Source organism: Camelus bactrianus, chromosome 29 (assembly GCF_048773025.1).
Source record: "Camelus bactrianus isolate YW-2024 breed Bactrian camel chromosome 29, ASM4877302v1, whole genome shotgun sequence".
Taxonomy (NCBI): Eukaryota; Metazoa; Chordata; class Mammalia; order Artiodactyla; family Camelidae; genus Camelus; species Camelus bactrianus.
In genome coordinates, this window is record NC_133567.1 from 23,229,832 (window position 1) to 23,253,989 (window position 24,158).

At 39.8% G+C, this 24,158-nt stretch overlaps 1 protein-coding gene across 1 annotated transcript in view; it reads right to left on the reverse strand.

The window, feature by feature from the left end:
* Positions 1-24,158, reverse strand: part of CNGB3 (cyclic nucleotide gated channel subunit beta 3) — a 109,852-nt gene that overhangs the window by 21,182 nt on the left and 64,512 nt on the right. Inside the window, exons 11-14 of the mRNA XM_010952037.3 lie at positions 22,157-22,298; positions 18,079-18,238; positions 16,106-16,203; positions 1,927-2,010 (exon numbers count right to left, since the gene is read on the reverse strand). Coding sequence (XP_010950339.2) covers positions 1,927-2,010; positions 16,106-16,203; positions 18,079-18,238; positions 22,157-22,298 — 484 coding nt within the window. The remainder of the gene's footprint in view (positions 1-1,926; positions 2,011-16,105; positions 16,204-18,078; positions 18,239-22,156; positions 22,299-24,158) is intronic.

Below are 24,158 nucleotides of genomic sequence, written 5' to 3' on the forward strand. Positions count from 1 at the left end.
ACTAAGTATCTCCACCTGGATGCCTTGAAGTCCTTCACTCTGTTAGACTTTGTCTTCCATCATTATCCCAGATGATCATTTGCCTCCAATTCTTGAATATGTCCAGCTCTGTCCTACCTCATGGCTCCAAGTCTTCATCTAAAATACTGTCCTCTCCATTTTTTTTTTTTTTGACAGAAAAACTATTTCTCTGTAGAGTTTCACAAAGATCATGCTTGACAACCCAAAAATCTTCCCCCTTTGGACCCCCCTATCTAAATCTAAGTGCCTTTGCCACCACACACACCCCTAGAAAATTCCATTTTCCCTTTATAGAAGTTAGTACATTTTGGAGTTAGGCATTTATTTAATTTCATTTATTTATTGTTTGACTCTTCCATCAGCTCAGTGATACCCAACTTTGGCTGCATTTTAGAATCATCTGGGAGCTTTTAAAGAATATTGATATGTGGGCTCCACCCAGACCAATTGAATTGCTAGGGATGGAGCCCAGACTTCCAAATTCAGGTGATACTGATGTACACTGTGAAATGAATGCCCTGGTATTAGACTGTAAGCCCCTGGAGGAGGAGAACTATCCTTTTTTTGCTCACTGCTTATTATGTCCAATACCCAGCATAGTGCGTGGCCCATAGCATTTCAAAATTATTTATTGAGTTTCATTGAATAAATGATGCTAAAGTTTTCTAACTTTTGAATTATTGTAGTTCTGTAAATTCCTTCTGAAGACACAGTTGCTTCCTTTCTGCCTTAGCTCATGCTAATTCGTTCCTCTATCTGGAATGCCTGTTTCTTCTTCTTCTTGGTTCATGCTGAATCATTTTTAAAGACTTAGCTTGAATAGCATCTTCTCCAGGAAATCTTGCCAGTATCCCAGTGCAGAAGTGTCCTTGCTCCATGTCCTTCCACTTTACTTCTACCATAACCCTTAACAGTTTATTTTGGAATGACATCAGTGCTTCTAACCCTCACTTGCATGTGAACCCCCCAGGGTTTTGGATCATCTCTCATTTCTCTGAACTGCTCATCTTTCTCTGTTTTTTATTTTGATTATTGACTTCATTATTGATCTAATATCTCAAGAGATAAAACCCAAGGTTTTATGTATTCCTTCTCTCCCTCCTTAAGTTAGCCATCAGAGATGTGCAAAAATGTTCACTTTAGAGTTGTTTATAATTTTTTTCACTTTAAAGTTTGTTTATAAGGAAATATTTGGAAATGGGTTGGGATATATACATAGACTGGAATACTATGCAGTGTTGAAAAAGGAGGTTTTAGAAGATGACTTAATAATATGTAAAATGTTCATATGATATATTGTGGCATGACAAAACAAGTTTCAAACATAAATACAGTATGATGCCAACTTCATAAAATAAGCTCCAACTACCCATCAATCAGTAGAAAAAGATAGGTTGAAATACATTAATGGTAGTTATTTCTGGATGGTGGAATTTTTGTCAGTCCTTTTATGTGTTTCCCATTTTAAAAAACAATGAACATGTATTACTTTTGTAGTCATAAAAAGTACAGTAAAATTTTTAAAAATGTGGCATTGATTATCCACTGGCTGGGTGAGCTGAATGGAAATAACTGATAGTTTGCCGAAGACATTAAAAGGACGGATCTATCTTTCACTTTCCTCCACTTTAAATATTTGGAATTAATGGGGTGTGATGACTGATGATTTACATTTACATAAGGCAACTTTTCAGACCACCCACACTTATATCCTATCAGTAATGAAATCCATACTGTCTGGTTCCGTTTTGAAACCTGAGAATACATTATTGTCTTACAGAATTGTATCTCATGATTATTTCTACGCCGTGGAATTCACCAACAAATTGTTTAAACCATTTTCTTATGTCTGAACTCCTCAGGTATATCTACTAGTCATGCATTTGAAAAATAGCACACACTCACCTTTTTACAGACAAAGTCACCAGGTAAATAGACAATGGATTTCAATTTTAGCAGCATGTCGTAAATCATCTGTGTGTCACAACCCTAAATAAAAAATAATAAAGAGAAAAATAATCCTTATAGACGCAGCTCAAAGGCCAATATCTCAAATGATTTCAAAATGCAATGGAAATAAACAGCCATAGGTGTTGTCTGTGTTAACACAAAATTATTAGTTGCCAGTGGATATAAGACTTGTCTTAACCCAAAATGTAGGAAAAAAAATACTTATAGTATGATGGTTAAATGGCACTTATCTCAATGGTAAAATTTTACTCATGTAAAGTTTAACATAATGCTTAATTACTGATAGCTATTAAAGATTATGTGAATAGTGAAAATAATAATCATTGATTTTTTATATATTAATGCTGACATAAAAGTCTTTGCTGAATATTTTTCTTTTTTATAACATCTTGCATACTTTTGTTAGATATTACTATTTAACTTTGCAAGTTTGTATGTTTTCTTCTCCAACTGAATTATCGTCTTCTTAAAGGCAGGGTAACTGTACAAAGAGATAGAAAAGCAATATCTGTTGAGTGAATGACTGACTGTCTATATCCACTTCAATAGTGTAAGAAACACGTTTGATTTGCTAGAACACATGTCTGTATTTCTGTTCTGTCTCAATAATTACAATTTATCTATATGATAGGCTAAAAAAATCTATAGATGGTTCAAAAAAATCTCACTTTATGTCATGATTTTGAATCTTCTGCTTTCACTGAATATTTTTAGTTTTTCCTCCCAGAGCTGTTAACACATAGCAGCTTTCCTTTTGTGGTTGGCCGTGCCCACCCCTTAGGAGAATTATTATTTTGCAGAGAACTAATCCTAGAGAGTAGCAGAGGAAGGAGGCAGAAAAGCAAAGGGCCTCCCCACAGTGTGTGGATTGGATAATCATTCCTTGAGCAATCATCAGTTTTCCATAATGACTTCCGGAGCAAACACTTGACCTAGATCCATATGAAATTCAGACATGGCAGTTGCTTCACTGATAAGGAAAGTTAATGATTTGTGATTGAAGTATCTTCAAGTAGCCATTGGTGAGAAGCATTCAGATGAACTTGAAGTCAGAATTTTAAAAATTTATTTGAGAAACTATAGCTTTTGGTTATCCAGGGTAGGAACAAAAGCCCAAGGCCGACAGGAGTACCTCCTTAACACAGTTCAACAAGTGTGCTGAGAAGCTGCTGTGAGCAAGTCTTTGAACCCTTGGTGCAATCAAAGATGCAAGAGAATAAGTCTAGTTGGGATGATGTTTTGAGTAAACAGGAAAGCTGTAATTGGCGGTAGAAGTTACTCATAAGCCATCCCAGGTAAATACCTATAAAACTGTTAAGAGGCGGGGGCTTTAGTTCTGCCTGGGAGTGGGGATCGGAAAGAGAGGCAGCAGCAAGAAGGCGCTCATTTAGGTCATTTGAAGATGAATTTGATTTGTATTTGCAAAGACGCACACAAGTCCTTTTAGGTAGAGAAAATTTGCCTTTTCTTTCCTTGTTATATGTTCATTTTGTGCAAAGTGTGTAATTTTTATTTATCTTTGCTTTATCCTTTCTATCTCATCAGTTACAATATTTGCCAAAGCAAGTAACAAATATTAATGTATTTCTAGAAAGTATTATTTTGGTAAGAAATTCTCTAAATATATGGCTCAGGCATCCTATTTCTCTTAACACTATCACTGGTTTAGGGTAATTTCATTTTAGAAATCGGTGTTCTGATCACTCAGAACTCTCTTAGAAAAAAGAGCAAATCTTTAGATTGATCTTAGGGCCTCACACCCTCAAGAAAGTAGACACAATTCATTAGATATATACTTGGGAGTTCTTAAGCATAAACGTGTCTGGAGTATCACTGCAATGAAGCTAACACTCTTCAGATCCATGGAGAAGAATAACCCTGCAAATGATCACAAACAGGATCTAAAAAACCCACTTACATTTATTTTCATTGGCACAATTTGATTTTTTTGGCATTAATTTTTACAATTGTAATTATAATCTCTAGGCCAAAATTAAGTTTCCATTCCTTGAATAATTCCTGCTGGAATGAACTTTGATGAAAATTCCCAACTGTCTTAAATTGTATTCATAGGAATTATTCATGATTTAAAGTTTTGTTTTCCTATGATAGTTCCATAAATGCACAAAGGTGGAAACAACAAGATGGCAATTTGTAGACGGATAAAAATATTGAAAAAGTATTGGCTGCGATACCACAGAGCGGTTAAAAGAAAGAAGCCAGTCCTTTCTCTATCTCTCTCTCTCTCTCTCTCTCTCTCTCTCTCGATATGATTGAACTCAGCAAATAACCTGGTCTGAACAAATGCAAGGTATAGAATATATTCAGTATGACTCCAGCTATGAAAAGACTACACAGAACAATACTGCATGTCATTGATGATTATACAGATAAAAAAATTAAATTATAAAAATGAGGATTGGAAAGATACCCTTCAAATCACCTTAGTGACCACCTCTGGGGTGGGAGAAAGGACAATGGAACTGTGGAGAAGGACTGGTGAGGCTTCAGCTATAACCTGTGTTAACATTGACAAAAATAAAGTAAGACATGTGTCCCAAGATCATTCTTGGGAACAAAATCCTTTTCTGAGAAGGAGCATATTTTATCTTTTGTTTTCCGCCCTTCAGGTTAGCTCACTGGCAGACAGCACTACAAAGGAAACCCAGTTATTGGAAAGTGTTGGACCAAACTAGGGGATAAGCCCTAAGACAGATTAGCAAGCAATTAGTGTTTTTCCTCAGTAGAAATGCCCAGATACTCACATGGAGGGCTGTTAGCTTAGAGCTTGGATTTTCTCAGAGAAAAACATCTGAACCATTATAACTATGAATTTTTACGAGCGCACTTGTGTAGAAGATGTATTAATTCATGTAAATGGAACATAGCAGCTGTGCATAATAAAAAATTACCATTTAAGCTTCATCAATGAAGTGATTCTGTCCCCTAATGAGTGCCTGATGGCCAGGTGCCAGGGGCCTTGGGGCAGCCGTGATTTAGGGTTAGATCCTTCCCTTCCGCATCCTGGCTTAGTGGAATCAAGTCTGCATTAGGAAGTCGTTAAATTTTATGAGGCGTTTGAGAAGAACTATCTCCTCCTGCGCCGAAAATGATTATTTTCTTGAGATACACCTTGGTCCATTGTTGTATGATCAAAAAGAATGACATCCCAGGGCGAGCATTTTTTTCTTCATAATGCAGCTCCATTTCCTTTCTAGAAGTAGTTAGGGACATTTCTGAAAGAACGTGGTCATTGTTCCATGAATGTCCCTTTTTCTATAAAGTGAGAGTACTTGTGTAAGTGTCAACGTTAACGTTATATTAACGCAATGTTTGTATTAAATTGTGCCTGTTTAATTCTTCCAACCTCCCTGTGGTGCTTGGCATTGAATAGTTTATTGTTAACCTTTTTTTGATTTTGGATGAGGGAAAGGAGGCTGAGGAAGTCTATTGTCTATTTCCCTAAGGTCACACATGCAATAGGTGTCAGAGAGAGACTCACCAGAGTGTGTGTGTGTGTGTGTGTGTGTGTACGTGTGTGTGTTTAATCTACATTCTGAGCCACTCTATATACCCAGGGTCTTGCCAGGGCTTGGGGCATGCTAGGCACTAAATAAATATGGGCTGATGTATATAGAATGAAGTTGTTGGAGATTATTCCATTTTCAACAATGGGAAATTCAGTGCTGTATCAAAACTCTGTTACAGATTTGAATAAGGCTTCTGGAGATTGAAATGGAGTTGGGAGAAATTCTATTTTTATTTAAAACATAACCTATACTTTAGATGATGGATCCTAGGAAGTTCTCTTCACACTGGCAAGCTCTGAACACAATTGTGAAGTTGGTAACATTTATCTTTGGATCCCTACCTTCTCAGTCTTGAAGGATTTCTTCATTTCTAGTCTCATTCCTGCTTAAGTTCTTCGAAACTGAACTTAAGATATTATTGGTAATAAATAACTCACTGTGACTTTAAGTCACTCTCATATAAACAGCAGCCTTCAGGGCTTTTCTCAGCTCAGCCTTGTTTATTATAAATGCCCGGGCTGTGCCCCTTCTTAAACTCCGTTCCCACTAAGCAGGGGATGGGTGACATGTCCAGGGCAGGGAATCCTGCATCCACTGCCCATGCTATTGACCATGTCAGTCATTGTCAATAGCTACCGAATGTAGCTGTTGGGAGCAACAATGTCTAATGGCATAAATAATTTGCAAGGAACTGTGATGTCATAACTTACTGAGTTTTAAGTGATATTGGACCCAAAGCTTAAAATCTGCAAACACTGGTAAAGTCATCTCCATTACGCTGTCCTTGAGACCTGACCATAATCTATTTTTCTAGGAGCTTCAGCATCACATAGCCAAACTGGGAATCACAAGTTGGATGGAACCCTAAGGAGAAATCTAATCCACCATCCTATGATCAAGCAGAGCCACACGCTGACTTGATCTGTGTGGAAACTCCCCTGTGATTGAATGTTTTATTTCTGGGTAATAATAACAATGTAACTTACTGTGGCCGAGGTATTTCTACTAAGCACTTTTGTATATTTTGAGTCACACAACAACCAAGGATGTTACCTCAAGGATGTTTCTTTAGAGTTTCCCCATCTTCCTGGGAAGCACTGGAAAGCAGGGTTTACGTCGGGTACCCTACTAGGGCTTTAGACAGAGTAACTTCTTGGGATGTAGCTGAATGGAGTTCATCTGGGCTATAAGCTTACTGTTTAACATACTTAAAAGTCTAGCAACACTGCTTTATTACTGATACCACCAGGGTTAAAAATAAAGTTAAAACAATGAAATGTACTAAGTCTCCCGAAATGCTCCAATTTCAAGCCCTTGGGAGAAAATATGTGACCGCGACACCTGATGAAGGTGGTCACCCCGGGGGAGCCGTGCGTGACGGGTGGAAATAATCCTGCCGTTCGCCTCCCACTCCTGGCTCGGTCACTCACAAACAGAACTCCCTCCGCACCTGCTCGCCACTGACGTCACTGCACTCCCAGGCGCCACCCGCCACATAGTCACAGCGGCTCACGGGGCCCGGTGAGGTGTCTTGTCTGGGACGGGTTCTGCATTTTCACCAGGGCAGCAAGCAGTGGGACACACTGTGCTCTCCTTGACAACCGGTGTCTCACTTTGGTGGCTCTGGGTCCCTTGTTTTCCTCCCGTTCAGCCGTGGGCTCTTTTTCAGTTTCTAAAGGATGCGATTTTAATTCTAGACACTAGGTGGCGCAACAGAACTTGTATTAAATTTTCTCCCATTTCTGGTCATTAAGCTGTACAGGCAAACTGATTTTCCTAGCATTTAATTTGATAAAACATATTTAAAAAAAATCAAAATAATAAGTCATCAGAAAGGAGGGGAAGTTTCCTGGCCTCATAGAAATGAACCACTATTTATTAGCTTAATACTTGACCGTGGACTGGAAAAACATCCAATCAGCAAGAAAGAAAGCCATTTTTGTGAAAAAAATTTTAAAAAATGACTGTTCATCTCTAAGCTCCTTAGAAACTCTGATTACACCACGTAGAAGCAGCAACTCTTAGTAATTAACCACAAATGATTGAAGCAAAGTTTTAGTGAAATTCTTTGACTTTAATTCTACCCGTTTTGATTAAGAGGGAGATACCACGTGAGATTCAAGGTCTTGTCTTAGTAGAAGAGTAGCCAAGGGTGTATGAATTTAGATCTCTGGGTGTGAAACCAACCGACACGTCAAGTCTAAGTCTGTGAAAATCGCCAAAGGGGGGCCTTGAGCTTACGTTGCTTTTGACCCTTGGGAAATTTCTTAGGAACTTATCACTTATCCAGACAGGGCTGGTGGGGAACTGAAAGGTGGCATCACTGAGTGGTTACATTTGTAGACTGCGGAGTCAGAAAAAATCTGTGTGCAAACCCTGTCTCACTGCTTCCAGCTCTTTGGCCTCAGTCAGGTAAGTAGTTGCTTTTTCTGTAAAATGGGGTTAGTAATACTTTTCTCAGAGGCTTGCTGTGGGAATTGAGACAGGGTAACAAAGCAGATAATACACCATAGCACATGGTCAGAACTCAATAAATAGTAGCTATTATTTTTGAGAAGAGTCAGGTATCAATTTTTTTTTATGGTGGGGGCAGGTAATTAGGCTTATTCATTTATTTTTTGATGGAGGTACCGTGGATTGAACCCAGGACCTCATGCATGCTCAGCCATGCACTCTACCACTGAGCTATACCCTCCCCACTGAGTCAGGTATCAGTTTTAAAATTTGGGTTTAGCAAGAGCTTGATTGCTTACCTTTGGCTTAATTATATTCCATGCAGCTTAACAATGCTTGGGGGTTGTGATGGTTAACTTTATGTGTCAACTGGGAGAGGTGCTCAGATATTTGGCCAAATACAAGCCTCAATGTCACTGTGAAGGTATTTTCAGATGAGATTAGCATTTAATCAGTAGGCTTTCAGTAAAGCGAGGTATACTCTATTATGTGGGTGGGCCTCATCCAATCAGTTGAAGGCCTTAAAAAAAAGAGTCTGAAGTTCCTGAAGAAGAGGAAATTCTGTCTCCAGGCTCCCTTTGGAGCTGCAACACTAACACTTCCCAGGGGCTCCAGCCTGCTGGTCTGTCCTGAAAGTTTTAGGCTTGCCAGCCTTCAGGATTGCAGGAGCTAATTCCTTAAAATAAATCTCTCTCTCTATATATATACAAATCCTATTGATTCTATTTCTCTGGAGTACCCTGACTAATACAGGGGCCATGCAAGGGAATAACAAGGTATATGGTGACAGTGTTGAGAATGAAAGATCATGGACAGTACGGGCCACCTTCATGCGACATTGTCCGTATTATAATTTATGCTGCTCCAGCATTACTTACATAACTTTTGCTAAAGCTTTAGGACACTCACTGTTCCACTAATATAAAACACATTTTACAAGGCTCAAAGGAAAGGAATATAAGCACGTTGTCCTTTTCTAAGTTTTAAAAATTGAATATCATGCAAAATGAAAGCAACGGACCTATGTCTCTGGAAAAACCGAAGCAAGGTTATTTCGGATAGAATCATTCTCCACTGCTGTGTTGCAAACAAACGCACCTGCATCTGTACCCATTCACAAGTGGACAAAATGGACAAAAGTCCTTGTGTGATTTTTTGACTGAAGGCCCAAGATATCAACCTAAAATAGCCTTTAGGGCATCTTAAACTAGATATTTGTGAGTTAAATGATTTTCAAGGATGTGTGATGTACCCTAATCCTGAGGGTGGGAAAGACACAAAGCACGCCTGTCAGCCTCCAGTCTTGGTGTGAGATCTCTCTCTTTCTCTCTCTCCTCCTGCCTGCCTGCCTTTTAAAGATACAGAAGATTCATTTCCAGGGAGAATTCAAGATGTGGAAGTCTTCAACAGTGGACAGTCAGCCTCCTTTGCTATCCCTGGATATTCTGGTCTATTCAATGCATTCCATTTCTTGTCTTTGTAATCCTGGCATCTGGGCTGTGGGTTTCCTCCTTTCCAGACTCCTTGGCCTATAGGATTGGATGCACAGCCTGGCTTCAGGTGACCTAGAATTCATCTTTGGTTGTCACCTCATGCTCTGGTTCTAGAGAACTTTTTTTTTTTTCACTTTTTTATTGATTTATAATCATTTTACAATGTTGTGTCAAATTCCAGTGTAAAGCACAATTTTTCAGTTATACATGAACATATATATATATATATATATATATATTCATTGTCACATTTTTTTCTCTGTGAGCTACCATAAGATCTTGTGTATATTTCCCTGTGCTATAGAGTATAATCTTGTTTATCTATTCTACAATTTTGAAATCCCGTCTATCCCTTCCCACCACCCGCCCCCTTGGCAACCACAAGTTTGTATTCTATGTCTATGAGTCTGTTTCTGTTTTGTATTTATGCTTTGTTTGTTTTTGTTTTTGTGTTTTTTTAGATTCCACATATGAGTGATTTCATATGGTATTTTTCTTTCTCTTTCTGACTTACTTCACTTAGAATGACATTCTCCAGGAGCATCCATGTTGCTGCAAATGGTGCTATGTTGTCAGTTTTTATGGCTGAGTAGTATTCCATTGTATAAATATACCACCTCTTCTTTATCCAGTCACCTGTTGATGGACATTTAGGCTGTCTCCATGTCTTGGCTATTGTAAATAGTGCTGCTATGAACATTGGGGTGCAGGTGTCATCCTGAAGTAGGGTTCCTTCTGGATATATGCCCAGGAGCAGGATTCCTGGGTCATATGGTAAGTCTATTCCTAGTCTTTTGAGGAATCTCCACACTGTTTTCCATAGTGGCTGCACCAAACTGCATTCCCACCAGCAGTGTAGGAGGGTTCCCCTTTCTCCACAGCCTCTCCAGTGTTTGTCATTTGTGGATTTTTGAATGATGGCCATTCTGACTGGTGTAAGGTGATACCTCGTAGTTTTGATTTGCATTTCTCTGATAATTAGTGATACTGAGCATTTTTTCATGTGCCTGTTGATCATTTGTATGTCTTCATTGGAGAATTGCTTGTTTAGGTCTTCTGCCCATTTTTGGATTGGGTTGTTTATTTTTTTCTTACTGAGTCGTATGAGCTGCTTATATATTCTGGAGATCAAGCCTTTGACGCTTTCATTTGCAAAAATTTTTTCCCGTTCCGTAGGTTGTCTTTTTGTTTTACTTATGGTTTCCTTTGCTGTGCAGAAGCTTGTAATTTTCATTAGTTCCCATTTGTTTATTCTTGCTTTTGTTTCTATTGCTTGAGTAGACTGTTCTAGGAAACAGTTTTGAGATGTATGTCAGATAATGTTTTGCCTATATTTTCTTCAAGGAGGTTTACTGTATCTTGTCTTATGTTTAAGTCTTTGATCCATTTTGAGTTGATTTTTGTGTATGGTATAAGGGAGTGTCCTAGCTTCATTGCTTTACATGCTGCTGTCCAGTTTTCCCAACACCATTTGCTGAAAAGACTGTCTAGAGAACTTCTTGTTTTGTGAATGCATTATATTTTCCCACACTTGTGATAATGAGGCTTCTGTAGTCTCCTGAGTGTTGTTGGGGTGCATGCGTGCACACGCACGCATGCAAACACACACACACACACACACACACACACACGTGAGCTTTGTGCCTCAGCCCCTTGAGGGTATGAACTGTGACTGATTCAGAGGCAACATGAGTCAATGAGGTAGGGATATAAAAATCCCTGTTCAGCCTATTTCCTCCCTAAGAAAACAACAAATTTGTAAAAGCTACTAAGACTGTCTAAGTAAGATTTAGAAAAGAAATAAATGTAGAAACATTCCATACCTGTTCATTTTCTACTTCATTTGGCTTTATGTAAAAAATAACTCATTTTTTTCACTGAACAGAGATATAAATGGAAATGGGTTCTTTCTAGAAGGAACTACTCTTTAACAGATGTGTCAGGAAGGAATGAATCTATGTTTATGTACAATGTTAGCAAGATGGGACAATTTAACCTTTTTTTTCTCAATCAGATGTTGCTGAGCTAATGGATTTCAAAAATATATGTAAAAACAAAGGGAAAAAACTCTGAGGCTGAAAACTGACAACACCCAGATGAGAGATCATTCTATGAAAGTCATTAGTATATAATTTAAAGCTTTTGTTTTCTTTAAAAGAGAGCCAGCTGTTCTCACTTATTCTCAATTAAGCTAGTTTCATAACATTTAAAAATATTGTTAAAATAACTTAGCCTGTGGCTTTCATACCTTTTTTAACCATAACTTATAGTGACATAGACACTTACATTGTGCCCAGTATATGCATAAGTAGGTATATGTGTATTTAAAAAATAAGTAACAAAAATTTTGTAACAAAACACTTACCCTTACTGATGTGTGAGGCACACTGATATTTTTCTCTTCTAGTTTCTATGCTGGTTGTGACTCATTTAATTGAATTCACTATTCCTGAATGGATTGCAAGCGGCAGCATGAAAATCATTTATCTAGATGAACCTGTTCACCAGGGTAGGTTTCCCTTTCCCAGGCTCCCTGACAGAAGGTCAGAAGACTGTTTGCACATAGTCCATGATGCTGGTGCCTCACCAGGCTGTCCACTGTGGCCCTCCCACTAGGACTGGGAACCACTTTCCAAGGAGGAAACTGCTTTCCTCTGATCTCCAGGAGTTGGCCCCAGTGCCTCCTCCGTCTCCTCCCCTCCCTCCCTTCCCCTCCCTTCCCCTCCCTCTCCGCTCCCACCTCCCTCCCTCCCTCCTTTCTTTCCTAAGGACTTTACTAAGCGCTATTCTATGTCTGAGACCGTGCCGTGTCCTGTGGGCATCAAGACTGTTAGGATAAAGCCTTGTTCTCCAAGGATGTTTTATTCCAGGAGATGTGTCTGCAGTTCAAAAACGGGGTTTACAGGTGAGTGTCATTTTGCTGGACAATATAGAGGCAGTCTTATTCCTTGTCCCTATAATAGACATTAGGATATGTAACTTCAGCCTCTCTGGAATTAATTTTTCCCCATAATTAAACATCCTCAACATCTACACATTTCCTTTTGAAGCTACTCTTTCTTAAAATGGAAGAATAATTTATATGCAGTGAAATATGCAAATTTTAATGGACAGTGAGATCAATTTTGACAGATGCCTGTGGAACTTCCCAAGTAAGAAAAACTCTATCACCCTACAGAGTTCCCTCATGCCTCCCCCTAGTCAAAATCTTCATCACATTTCCCCACCAGAAGCAATCATTAGTCTGATTTGTATTATTATAGAATAATTTTATTTCTAAAATTATCCTTTTACTGTGTTCTTGGTCCAAGACTCAACCCTTACCTCTTACCCCCTGGAAGATACTCTAATTTGTCAAAGTCCTTCTTAAAGCTGGTTATTTGCAAGATTTGTTAATACAGATGCAGTTGAACTAATCAAGGAAACTAATATTATTTTAAATTTAGGTTAATATACATAAATCTGTTGACTCACATGGAGTTTGAGGTCAACTAAAACCCCCAGGTATTAAAAAAAAGTTACAAAACTATTACTCTTTTATATTTGTAGTGTTTAATTTTAGGACTAAATTCAAGATTTTACTTTTATGCTTGTGGAAGTTAATCTCGGCTTTGCTCATTGTCTCAAATATTCAGTTAATTTCCAGTCTTGTAATCTAACACGTTTTAAATGATTCCTTCTTGCTTTGTGTCACCTGCCAATTTGAAAATCACATGGTTTATATTTTCATTAAGATCTTGATGGACATTTAGAACAGGATATGTCAAGAGAAGAGTCCTGGGTATGATACTGGACAGAACTCGAGTTTCCTACGGGGGTCTTGAGTTAACCCAGCACTGAGATTTGCCACCCGGCTTCTGCATCTTCATCCTGCCCACCACAGTCTCGGTGATGTGTTTTCAAGGCATATCATTCTGGCTGAGTTACATCATGGGGAATCCCATCCAGCTCCTGGCTTAAAATCCATCAATATGCTGATATGGCTCCAGCTTGGACCTCTCCCCTGAACGCAGATTTATTTATCAAACTGCCTACATGACATTCCATCTGAAGTCTCTCACCTCAAACTGACACATCCCCTAACAGACTCTATTTCTACCCTCATCACCCTACACTTACTCTAAAAATTCGTACTTTGGAAATGGCATCTGGGTTCTTCCTGCTCCTCAGCTTAAATCCTGACTTCTTCCTGAATTCCTTTCTCCCGCTCTGTCTCACTCGCCTCACACAATCACACAGCAAAAACCGTGGCTCCCCCTTTGAACACATCCAGTTTTCACCACTTCTTAATGCTGCTCCTACTGTTCTGGGTCTGGTCACCACCATCTCTTCGATAGATGGTTACCTTCCCTTTATTTATTGATTTGTAAATTTCTTTTTTTTTTGAATTGAAGTATAGTCAGTTTACAATGTGTCAGTATGTGCAGCACGATGTTTCAGTCACACATACACATACATATGTTCCTTTTCATATTCTTTTCATTACAGGTGACTACAAGATACTGAATATAGTTCCCTGTGCTATACATTATAAACTTGTTTATCTATTTCATATATAGTAGTGAGTATCTGCAAATCTCAAACTCCTAATTTGTCCCTTCCTACCCCATTTCCCCCTGGTCAACATAAGTTTGTCTTCTATGTCTGTAAGTCTGTCTCTGTTTTGTAAATAAGTTCATTTCTGTCTTTTGATTACCCTTTTTCGAACCTCCCTGACTTCCACACTTGCTTCTATTCTCCACACAGCAGGAAAAATAGTCCCTTTCAAACAGATCTCAAATAAGACACCATCTGCTCAAGACCTTCAGTGGTTCCTACATCTCAGAACACAACCCAGAGTAACCTCCAAGGCCCTTCATCAGCTTGCCCCCGACTCACTCTCTTCGTTTTTTGTTTTCCTCTGACTACTCTTGCTTTCCATCACTCTGTCTTTGCTCCAGCTGCCCACCCTCCTGTAATATCCTGTCTCTGCCCATCCCTGCTTTCCTTCTCCATTGTCAGCCTGGCTCACTCCCTTGCTTCCGGTAGCCCTCTGTTTGAATAAATGCTCAACGGCACTTCATCAGAGACGACCTCTTATGCCCAGTGCCACCCTCATCCTCCTTAATCTGTTTGATTTTGTTCTTAGCATTATCATATGTTATATATATTTTTTTCATTTTCCTCCTCTTTTGGAATGTAAACTCCATGTGTGCAATTATTTGTTTTCAACTGTTGTACTCCTAGTGGCTAAAATGGTGCCTGGGACATAGTAGAAACTTAATACATGTTCACTGAATGAATGAATTAAATAGATGAATCAGTGGATGCCACACGCAGAATGAAGTGTTAAGTGAGAAAAACTTACATGTAGTACGATGGATTACAAAGAGGATAGTAACGCTGTTGGTAAGAATGTAATTTAGTGCAGCCATTATAGAGAACAGTATGGAGATTCCTTAAAAAAACTGAAAATGGACTTACCATATGAGCCAGCAATTCCACTCCTGGGCATATATCTGGGGGAAACTCTAATTTGAAAAGACACATGCACCCCAATATTCACAGCAGCACTATTTACAATAGCCAAGCCATGGAAACAGCCTAAATGTCCATTGACAGATGACTGGATAACGAAGTTGTTTATATATATATAATGAAATACTACTCAGCCATAAGAAAGAGTGAAAGAATGCCATTTGCAGCAGTAAACATGGACCTAGAGATTATCATACTAAGCGAAGTTAAGTCAGACAGAGAAAGGCAAATGTCATATGATATCACTTGTATGTGGAATCTAAAAAGATGGCACAATTGAACTTATTTACAAAACAGAAGCACACTCACAGACATAGAAAACATGCTTATGGTTACCAAAGGGGAAAGTGAGGGGAGAGATAAATTGAGAGTGTGGGATTAGCAAATATAAGCTACTATATATAAAATAGATAAACGCCAAGGTCCTATGGTATAGAACAGGGAACTATATTCAATATCTTATAATAATGTATAGTGAAAAAGAATATGAAAAAGAATATACATATGTATAACTGAATCACTATGCTGTACAACAGAAACTAACATAACATTGTAAATCAACTATAATTAAAAAAAAGGGTAGTAAAAAACATTTAAAATGTTAAAAATTTCTTCTTTATATGTTTTTTTCTTTAAAAAGGCTTCTAAATTTGAATTTGGCCATCTAAAAAAATCTAAACCCAAAGCATTTGTAATAGGAGACATAATTAGGCATGATTCTCTGATTGCCAGGCCAATCCAGAGCTAATCTGGGGACTGTCTTGTCGTGGGTTGCCAGGGCTGGTTCACAAATGGGGAATGACATATGCAGTAGCAAAGACATAGAGCTGGAGAATTTAATTATATTTAAATTCGTGCAAGAGGAGCCTGAGGAACTCTTCTTTGACACCAATTAGGAGAGGAAGGCTTTTAAAGAATAAGTCATCTGCTGAAGAGAGACCCATAGTTTACTTGACTCTAATTTCTCATAAATTCTCCAGGTTATGTTAAACCATCAAGGCAAAAAAAAAAAAAAAAAAAAAACCCTCAAAAAACCCATAAATGCTATATACAGCAAGAGCTTTGATGTTTACAGAGAAATTGATGTGGTGTCCTTCTATGAACTGGAAAAGCACTTGCCTTGAACAAGTTGACTTTGCTGATGATGCTGAAGTTCACGTCCACGGTGAGGGCTAACTGCATCGTGGTTGGCAGGGTCTCAAGGAGATCAGACTCATCTTCGCAAAGATAAACACGTCAATCCACAAAGCAGCATAATTAATGAAAAAAAATGCCAACGTTCAAGAAACATTTAGGAAAAGTGACAGGAAGAAAATGCCAACTCTCTTTTATAAATAAACAGCTGCATCTCAGTCTGTCTTTTCGTTACTTCTATTGGACGTTCAGACTCATCACAACAGCGCTATTACTTTCGTGAAAGAAAAGAAGAATGTTCGCTCTTGGTGACATAATAGTTCTGAATAATTCAGAACGTTTGTGTTTGCTGAAACTTTAGACGTAAAGTGTAGCGATGAGAGGACAAAGGCTGGCAGACAAACTGGGATGGGAAAAGGGTCTAGAACTTATCTTCTGATTCTGCAGGTCCCAGCCCTGACGTCCGAGGGCTGGCAAAGCATAGCAGGTGGCTTGCAGAGCCCTGTCGCGCTCTCATTTGATCCTCATGACAGCCCTAAGGTAAGTGTTCTCATCCCTGCTTTCCAGAAAGGAAAACGCTAAAGCAGAACTGCCTCTCAGAGAGCCTGTAAGCGGCTTGCTCCTTCGTGCATGATTGGTGGGTGGCTGAGCTGGGGATGGGCTCTGAAGAAGAAATGTGCTAAGTGAGTCCATTCAAATGATTGCTTTCACTGGCTCATACTCAGGGAAGCTTGTGAATACATTAAAGACTTTTTCCACGTGTGACTTAAATGAAGGGTCTTCAGGCTGGTAAAATGTTCCACGAAAACACTGCCCATTCTTAGACTACAGTGTATACTCTGGGTTTCTGAGAGTTGATAATTTTTGATGTTTTCTTACATCCATTTAGAAAAGAAAAAAAATATTTCTATCTTATATCCTTATTTTGATTCCAATATTGATTCTAAATATGAACATCCTTTCTGTAAAAACACAGCTCGTGGTTTCTGAGGGCTAGTTCTCGCCTACACCGAGGATGCCCTCGCGCAGAGCTGTGGGTGCTCAAGAAAGAGATGTGTTCTCTGGTCATTCAGATTCAAAAAGAGGTTCTAAGCCTGTGGCTGGAGTCTCGCACGAGTGGCAGAAAGGAGGAAGACCCTACCATCAACAGCCAGTGGTTCTCATCTGCTTTTCAGAACCTTTGTGATTTGGAAATTGCTTTGTAATTTGCATCCTGGAGCCAGAAGCCTGTTTGGCTTCTCAGTAGCATGAATTCCTGTTTTTCTATGGTGAGGTGCAAACTGAAAGATGAATCTGGTTATTGTCAACTAGCGCTTTATCTTTAACTTACTTTAGATCCTTTAGTAAAAAACATGTTTTAACTCCAGTGTTACAGGACTGACAGTAGACACCGTGGATGATTAAGGGTCTCTTGGAGGAGAGTGTGTGCCCTGCGGCAGGCTGGAAGTGACCTGAAGGAGCTGTGCCTTCTGAGTGCTGTGCTCTGGGAGGAGACAGATACTGCAGAGATAGCAAGGGTTTGGAGGAGAACAGATGTGCTTCTGAGTTCCATTTAGGCCATTTGAGCACTCTGCGCCCTTGGCCAATTTCTTCAGTTAGGAGCCTCCATTTCCTTGTCTTCTAAAAGGGACTGATGACACCTAATTTTCTCAATTCTTTTTTTTTTTTTCGGAGGTGGGGTGGCAGTGAAGATTATATGAGGCAAATATGTGTAATATCTAGCATCTGGTAGGCACTGAATAAAATTTAGCCTTTGTTCTTCCAGGATTTACATAACAAGTAAATTATGTCTGGATAGTCAAGAAAAAAAATCCCATGGAATTAAATGAATGCATTAAAGATTATTTCCTTGTTTCCCAGTCTTTTGTTCTGATTCAGTTAGTCTCTGCTTCTGCCTTACAGGATTTTCATTATAGGACACGGTTTACGGGGATTTAGTCAGTCATTGCCAGGCTTACCTAGCATTCTTTGCGAGTCCCACGTATATTCATACCAAGTCCGGACCCGATTCTGCACAATCTTAGGGATGGAGTAAGTGTTCATGTAGGCGACGGTATGATCCATGCAGGCACGGAAGTTGTTCTGATTGGCTGTAGCTGCCCCAATGACATCTTGCATCTAGAGCCACAAATATGAGGGGGAGGGTATAGCTCAGTGGCAGAGTGCATGCTTAGCACGAGCAAGGTCCTGGGTTCAATCCCCAGTACGTCCATTAGAACCACAAATATGGTCACTCCACACCCGGAAGGTGAAGTGGAGAGTCACTATAAGCCCGATTGAATTGAGTCCTCACGTGACACATCCCGTTCTGATGCTGACTACTCGATTTTTAACACGCTGATACTGGGGCCTCATTTCAACCATTTACCTAAAATATTGGGCAAATCAGATCCTCTTTCTGACCCAATAAGGAAAACGGAACCAGTCCTAACCTAACGTGTGACGTTTTTGTGAGGATCCAGGCACGCAACTTTCTTTGCAAACTTGAATATTACTGCAAAGACCTTAGTTGATATTTTAAAAGTGTTACAGCCTGTGCTTATGCAAGAAATGTGCAAAAAGAGCGGAGCCATTACCTGGCAGAATGGCTACTTCATTTTGGTGAGTCTCGCGTTGAAAGCATCCTTCATAGATTTTGCAGTGACTGGCTCTGTAGGCTCGATTTATCGTGAAATTGCAACTTCTGTACTTCCCTTTGTGTTGTTCAGACAGATAAAATCAAATCTCATCATGCTTAAGGCACAGGATTCAGCAGAAGCTGAAATGTGCTGAAATGACCGAAGCATCCTCTGCTGCCGTGACAATACTTAAGGAACTGTCAGGTTTTAGTTCTTGGATGTTTATAACTCAGCCATAAAAACCCACTCTAGGTTAAAAGCTGATCTTTAAGGTCTCAGCACATAAAAAGATATATAGCTCGACTCTTCCTCTCACATAGAGGGAAGCAAGTGGCTGTAAATTTGCTTTGACTGCGGGTTCATAACAGGGAGGAAAACCTGGACCTCACTTCCGTGCTCTTAAGACGTTGCTCATTCATTTCAGCAGCCGAGGCTTTTCTGCGTAGGGAAAAACGACTCATTCTTTGAGGTCTAGATTAAATGGCTCTTTGATTGTGATGCCTTCCTCAGTTTCCATTTTTAGTTAGTAAGTTCTGTTTGTCAAAAGTGTGTGCTGAGGAGTCACACAGAGAGTCAAACTGGATATGCCTTTTTCAGTGTCCAGCTTACTCCTTGAGGGCTAGTCTGAATATTCCGCCAACCTCAGTTCCTAGCTCTCCTTTTTCTAAGCCCTTCTTGACAGATGGTGAACATCACTGAGTTCCCGAGGGCCTTGAGCATTGAGATGTTAGAGGTTGGGCTGGGAGATTTAATAGAGTTTTAAATTGGGACGCAAGGACAATTAAAATCATTATTGATCGGGGTTGAGGGCCGAGAATTTGTGGTGACAGTAATCTGAGTGGTTTATGTGCCACGCTGGGTTTTGGTGGTGTGGGTGAAGAGGACGTGTGCCCCAGATGACGGGAAGGAAATGTCAGTCTCTGTGAGTTGCATGTGAAATCAGAAAATTGCAGTTAAAATGCGGTGATCACGTCCTGGGTGGAGTTCTCGGTGTGCGCAGGAACCTCATACTCAATGTAAAGGCAAGTTTGGTGTGGTGTATAAAGCAGCCCTTTCAAAGTTTTACGTGCATGTGAATCACCTGACAATCATATTAGAATGCAAATTCTGACTCAGTCGATCTGGGGTAAGGCCTGAATTCTGAATTTCCCCGGGGATGCTTCTATTGTTAGTCTGAGCAGAATTTAACCGGAGCTGGGCATAGTTTTTCAATTTTGTAAAAACTGCCTTGAACATAGTAAGGGCTACATGCATGTTAGATTTTACTATTTTTATCATCCATATATATTATATGGCCTTATCATACCACTATCTGGATTACATGAATGAATTAGGGATGACTCTTAAGTTTTCTAAACTGGAGTTTTCTCAGCCACAAAACTGAGAAAACATTGAAGGGGCTGTGGCTACCTCACATAGATTTTTATGAGAAGTCACGAAATAATATGAGTTTTGCCATTTATATTCAAATTAATTGCATTTCTCTACAAGCCAGCTTCCTATTTTCAATCACTGTTAATGCAGTCTCCCCAGCTATTAAGATTATGGTAATTTATACTTAAAATTTTTAACTGCTTGGTGTTCACCTTAAAGCCTAAATATTTCTCAGTAGAGTTTGCTTTACAATCTCTCCACTCGATTACCGTGTTCGGGCTGAAGGTGCCATATCCCTGAGGATCTGCATTAACTATATTTTAAAATTTTCTGTACTTTGATGCTTTGATATCTGGACTACCCCTCCTAGAGTTGGCTAGCTCTTAAAGACAGCAAACAACGCTGCTGGGAGCGCTCCTTCCACGGCAACATAGGCGATCCAGAGCCCACATCCCAATCGACAGCCTTCTTTGTATTCCAGGCTACTATCCACCTGCCCCACTCACCCCAGGGCCAGGAACCAGGCAACTAGATCCAGCCCCCACACCCCAAAGCCTGCTGAAATTATCCAAACTAGCCGATCTTGAACCCGCTTACCCTGCGTCACCAGCTCCTTCCCTGGTGCTTCCCTGTGGAGCCCCCTAGGCAGGGTGTGACCCCTCCTGGATCTGTCTGTGTGACAAGCTATCTTTTCAATGTCAATGGCCTCCTGATCTGCTGACCTCATCATCCCTAAATGATAATAAAACCTATATTTTAAAACAGTGTAATCTCTCTAATTCATAGTGCATCTTGATTAATCTTCCTTAAATCTCTTCTTTGTTCAAAATCCTCCCCTGGCTGACTTCCTGTTGCCCTTAGGACAAAGTCTGGCATCTTTAGTTTGACATTCAGAGCCTCGTCCTTACCTCTAACCTTATTTACAGGGGTCCTTCCCTCTAGCCGGTCAGGTATTTCCTCAACACACGTCTTGTGCTTTTTCATTGGCATCCCTCACACACTGTTTCTGACTGACTGAGCTATCTGTCTACAACTGCTGAATCCTATCTGTTTTTTTAAGATGTTGCCAATACATTCTCCTCCATGAAACCTCCAGAAGCCGTCCTTTTTCTGATCTAAAACAGAGCCTTCAAACGCTCCTCTGAAACTTAGCATGGCTAGAAGCCCCTTGACATTCATGGATGTAGGACTTGAGTTTTGACTATTTGTGATCACATGTTATACAGAATACTTTTCATTGCTAAATTTTGTGAGAGCATGGGTTTTATTCATAACCACTGCGAGCGTAATGAGTGACAACCAATCATTTATCCAGTGGGAATAATCATTTTCTGATTTCGTCTAACTGTTTACCCAGTACACAAATCTCAACATGGCTTTTTGCTCTCAAACATATTGTATGGAAAGTACCTTCCAACGAAGTATAACTTCTAAAGATGTTATGCTGTCAAGCTTTTTATTTCTTGCGAATCCAGGAATTCACAAAGGTGTTGGGCTCTGCCCCTTGCAAATGCCAATTGCCTTGCAATGGAGTTATTTCTGCATTTGTTTTACTTTCTTACTAGACTGTGAGTCCTTAGGAATAAGGACAAGGAGATGCCATAATAAGCATTTATGAGTCAATGATTTATTAATTAAATTAACTTAGGTGGTATTTGGTAGCCTCTGGTTTAAATGACCTCTGAAGTTGATTTTAACCTAGGGATTTTATGACAATATTTGAAGTTTAAGTGAAAAAGAGAGCTTCTATAGGTTTTCAGGAAACTCCAAGTAAGACGTTAACTTAGAAACTTGACTTTCTCCGAGAGTCTAGCCTGATGCTCATTGTGTATGGGTCTTCTGAAAGATTTAATGGTTTAAAAATTGAAAGGCAATGTTCACCCATTCGCATCCCCCTTCAGTTCATTAAAATAGATGAAAGTTAGTTAAAAAAAAAAAAAACACCAGATAGATTTTAATGTTTTCCTCTGTAAAATTTATAAAGACTTGTTAGCCTTTCAAAAATGACGGCGTTACGCACCTAGGGATTCATGTCTCAACTTACCTGACCAATTAAGCTGGAGAAAACAAACACTCCAGAAAAAAAATTCAACAGCTGAAAAACAATTTCAAATGTGGTTTGTGGTTCTGGAAGGCCTCCGATGGTAATTAAACTCCGAACCGCCCAATAATAACACCTCAGGTACCTGTGGAAAGCAGAGACACACACGTTGCTTTTCACTGTAACAGTGGAATACCGCTATGCTTGGGGATACAGATCGCTACTAGATTTTAGCACATTTTCTCTTAATCAGGACTGTCTTTCTGTAGGCAGCGTTAGCAAATACCACGTGTGCTAATGGATGGGTCTTAATAAACATTGTGAGATGACTGAACGAACCCAAGGAAGATATTTACTAGCTGTTCTGCTTATTTCTCCCTGCAGCACAAGTCACCCTAAAATTCGCTGGTATCAAATAGCAGCTATTTTATTAGGCTCACAATACTGAGTTGGGTATTTGTGAAAGGCTCCCCCGAGATGGCTTGTCTATGCTCCATGAAGAGCAGAGCCTCGGGTGACTTGCGAGGCTAAAGATAGCTGGGAGGGCTTGACGGAGGCCAAAAGTCTGAGGCTTTGACACTCATTGTTGACTGGGCTCCTCTGTTCTCCATGTCATGTCTGTTTGGAAAGCCCAGGGTGTCTTCTCTCATAGTCGGAGCCTGGGCTGGCATGGTGGCAACAACGGTGGGGGTGGCTGGGTATCACTCTGTTTTTCTCATTCAGCCTCTCAGGACGACTAGCTCGGGCTTCCTTCCAACACGGATGTCTTAGCGTAGGTGGCCTTCTTGCCTGGTGGCTGCTTTCCCCCAGAGTAGCCGTAGCCCAGGCAGTAGCTGTGAGGCTTCTTAAAACTCAGAAGCCCCATAACGTCCTAATATCCCGCCACATACATTTGCCAAGCAAGTCACCAAGACCAGCCCAGATTCAAGGGCAGAGATAACTGAATCTCTCTCTTAACAAGAGGAGGAGCTAAGAATGTGAAGCCGTGTTTTAACAGCAACCACCCCAGTGATGCATGAGGGACATCACAGAGATCAAGGGTCTTTATGGAAGTGGGAGAGCCCTTTACAGTTTAGAAACAGTTATTTTTTTACTGATAAAAAATACCGCAGGTAGCCATAACACCTCCTCTCTCTTTTCTGCCCACATCTTATAATATTGACTACACAAACCACAGCAGAGACCGAGGAGAACTGAGTTCCTTAAAAGGAAAAGTCCTCTTGGCTGTAATACATAATTTACTTAGAAATTTAGTCTTGAAGAAAACCAGGTATGTCCAGAAATATATTTGATAAAGATTCTGTACTTAACCTGAGCAATTGCAAATGGAGAGACAGATCATTACAGGCCAGATAGGAAGGAAATCAGGAGCCAAGGCAATAGAAAAGAGATGATAAAGACAAGGGCTGGACCTGTAAGATTGACTTAGCTACGTTTGGTTAAGGGTTCCATGGAGTCTAGAGTGAGGTGGGGATAGAAGTTAGTCATACAGTCGCATTGTACATACACGTATGTTTATGTAGTCATTTTTGGGCACAATTAGGTGTACTATTTGGTGTGTTCCATACAGCTCTGATAACATGGTCAAGATCAGGCGTTTCCGCTAAACCCTTAAACACAAAGATCCTGTGGATAGAGAACATCTCCGGACGTTGTTATAGACAGGCGTTTACATTTAGTGGACGCCAGCTAGGCTCCGAAAAGCAGCACCTTTTGCAGAATCCGGCCCCAGTCAGGCTTTTATTTCTGTCTGAGTGTGCCACAAGCACGTTTGCCCTTTACGCAACTGTGTGTTCGCCTTGGAACAAGGGTGGTCTTTTGCTTGTGAAAATTGATTCCAATTGTCAGATCTTCAAATAGTCAGAAGTTGAGGTTTACAGAGAAAGAATCAAACTTCAGTTAGAGTCAATATTCAAATGGAAACAAATCTCGAAAGAAATCACTCGTTTTGAAATTCAATACCTTTTGAAGGGTGTGAGTTTTGTTTGTTTTACCTGGTGGAGGA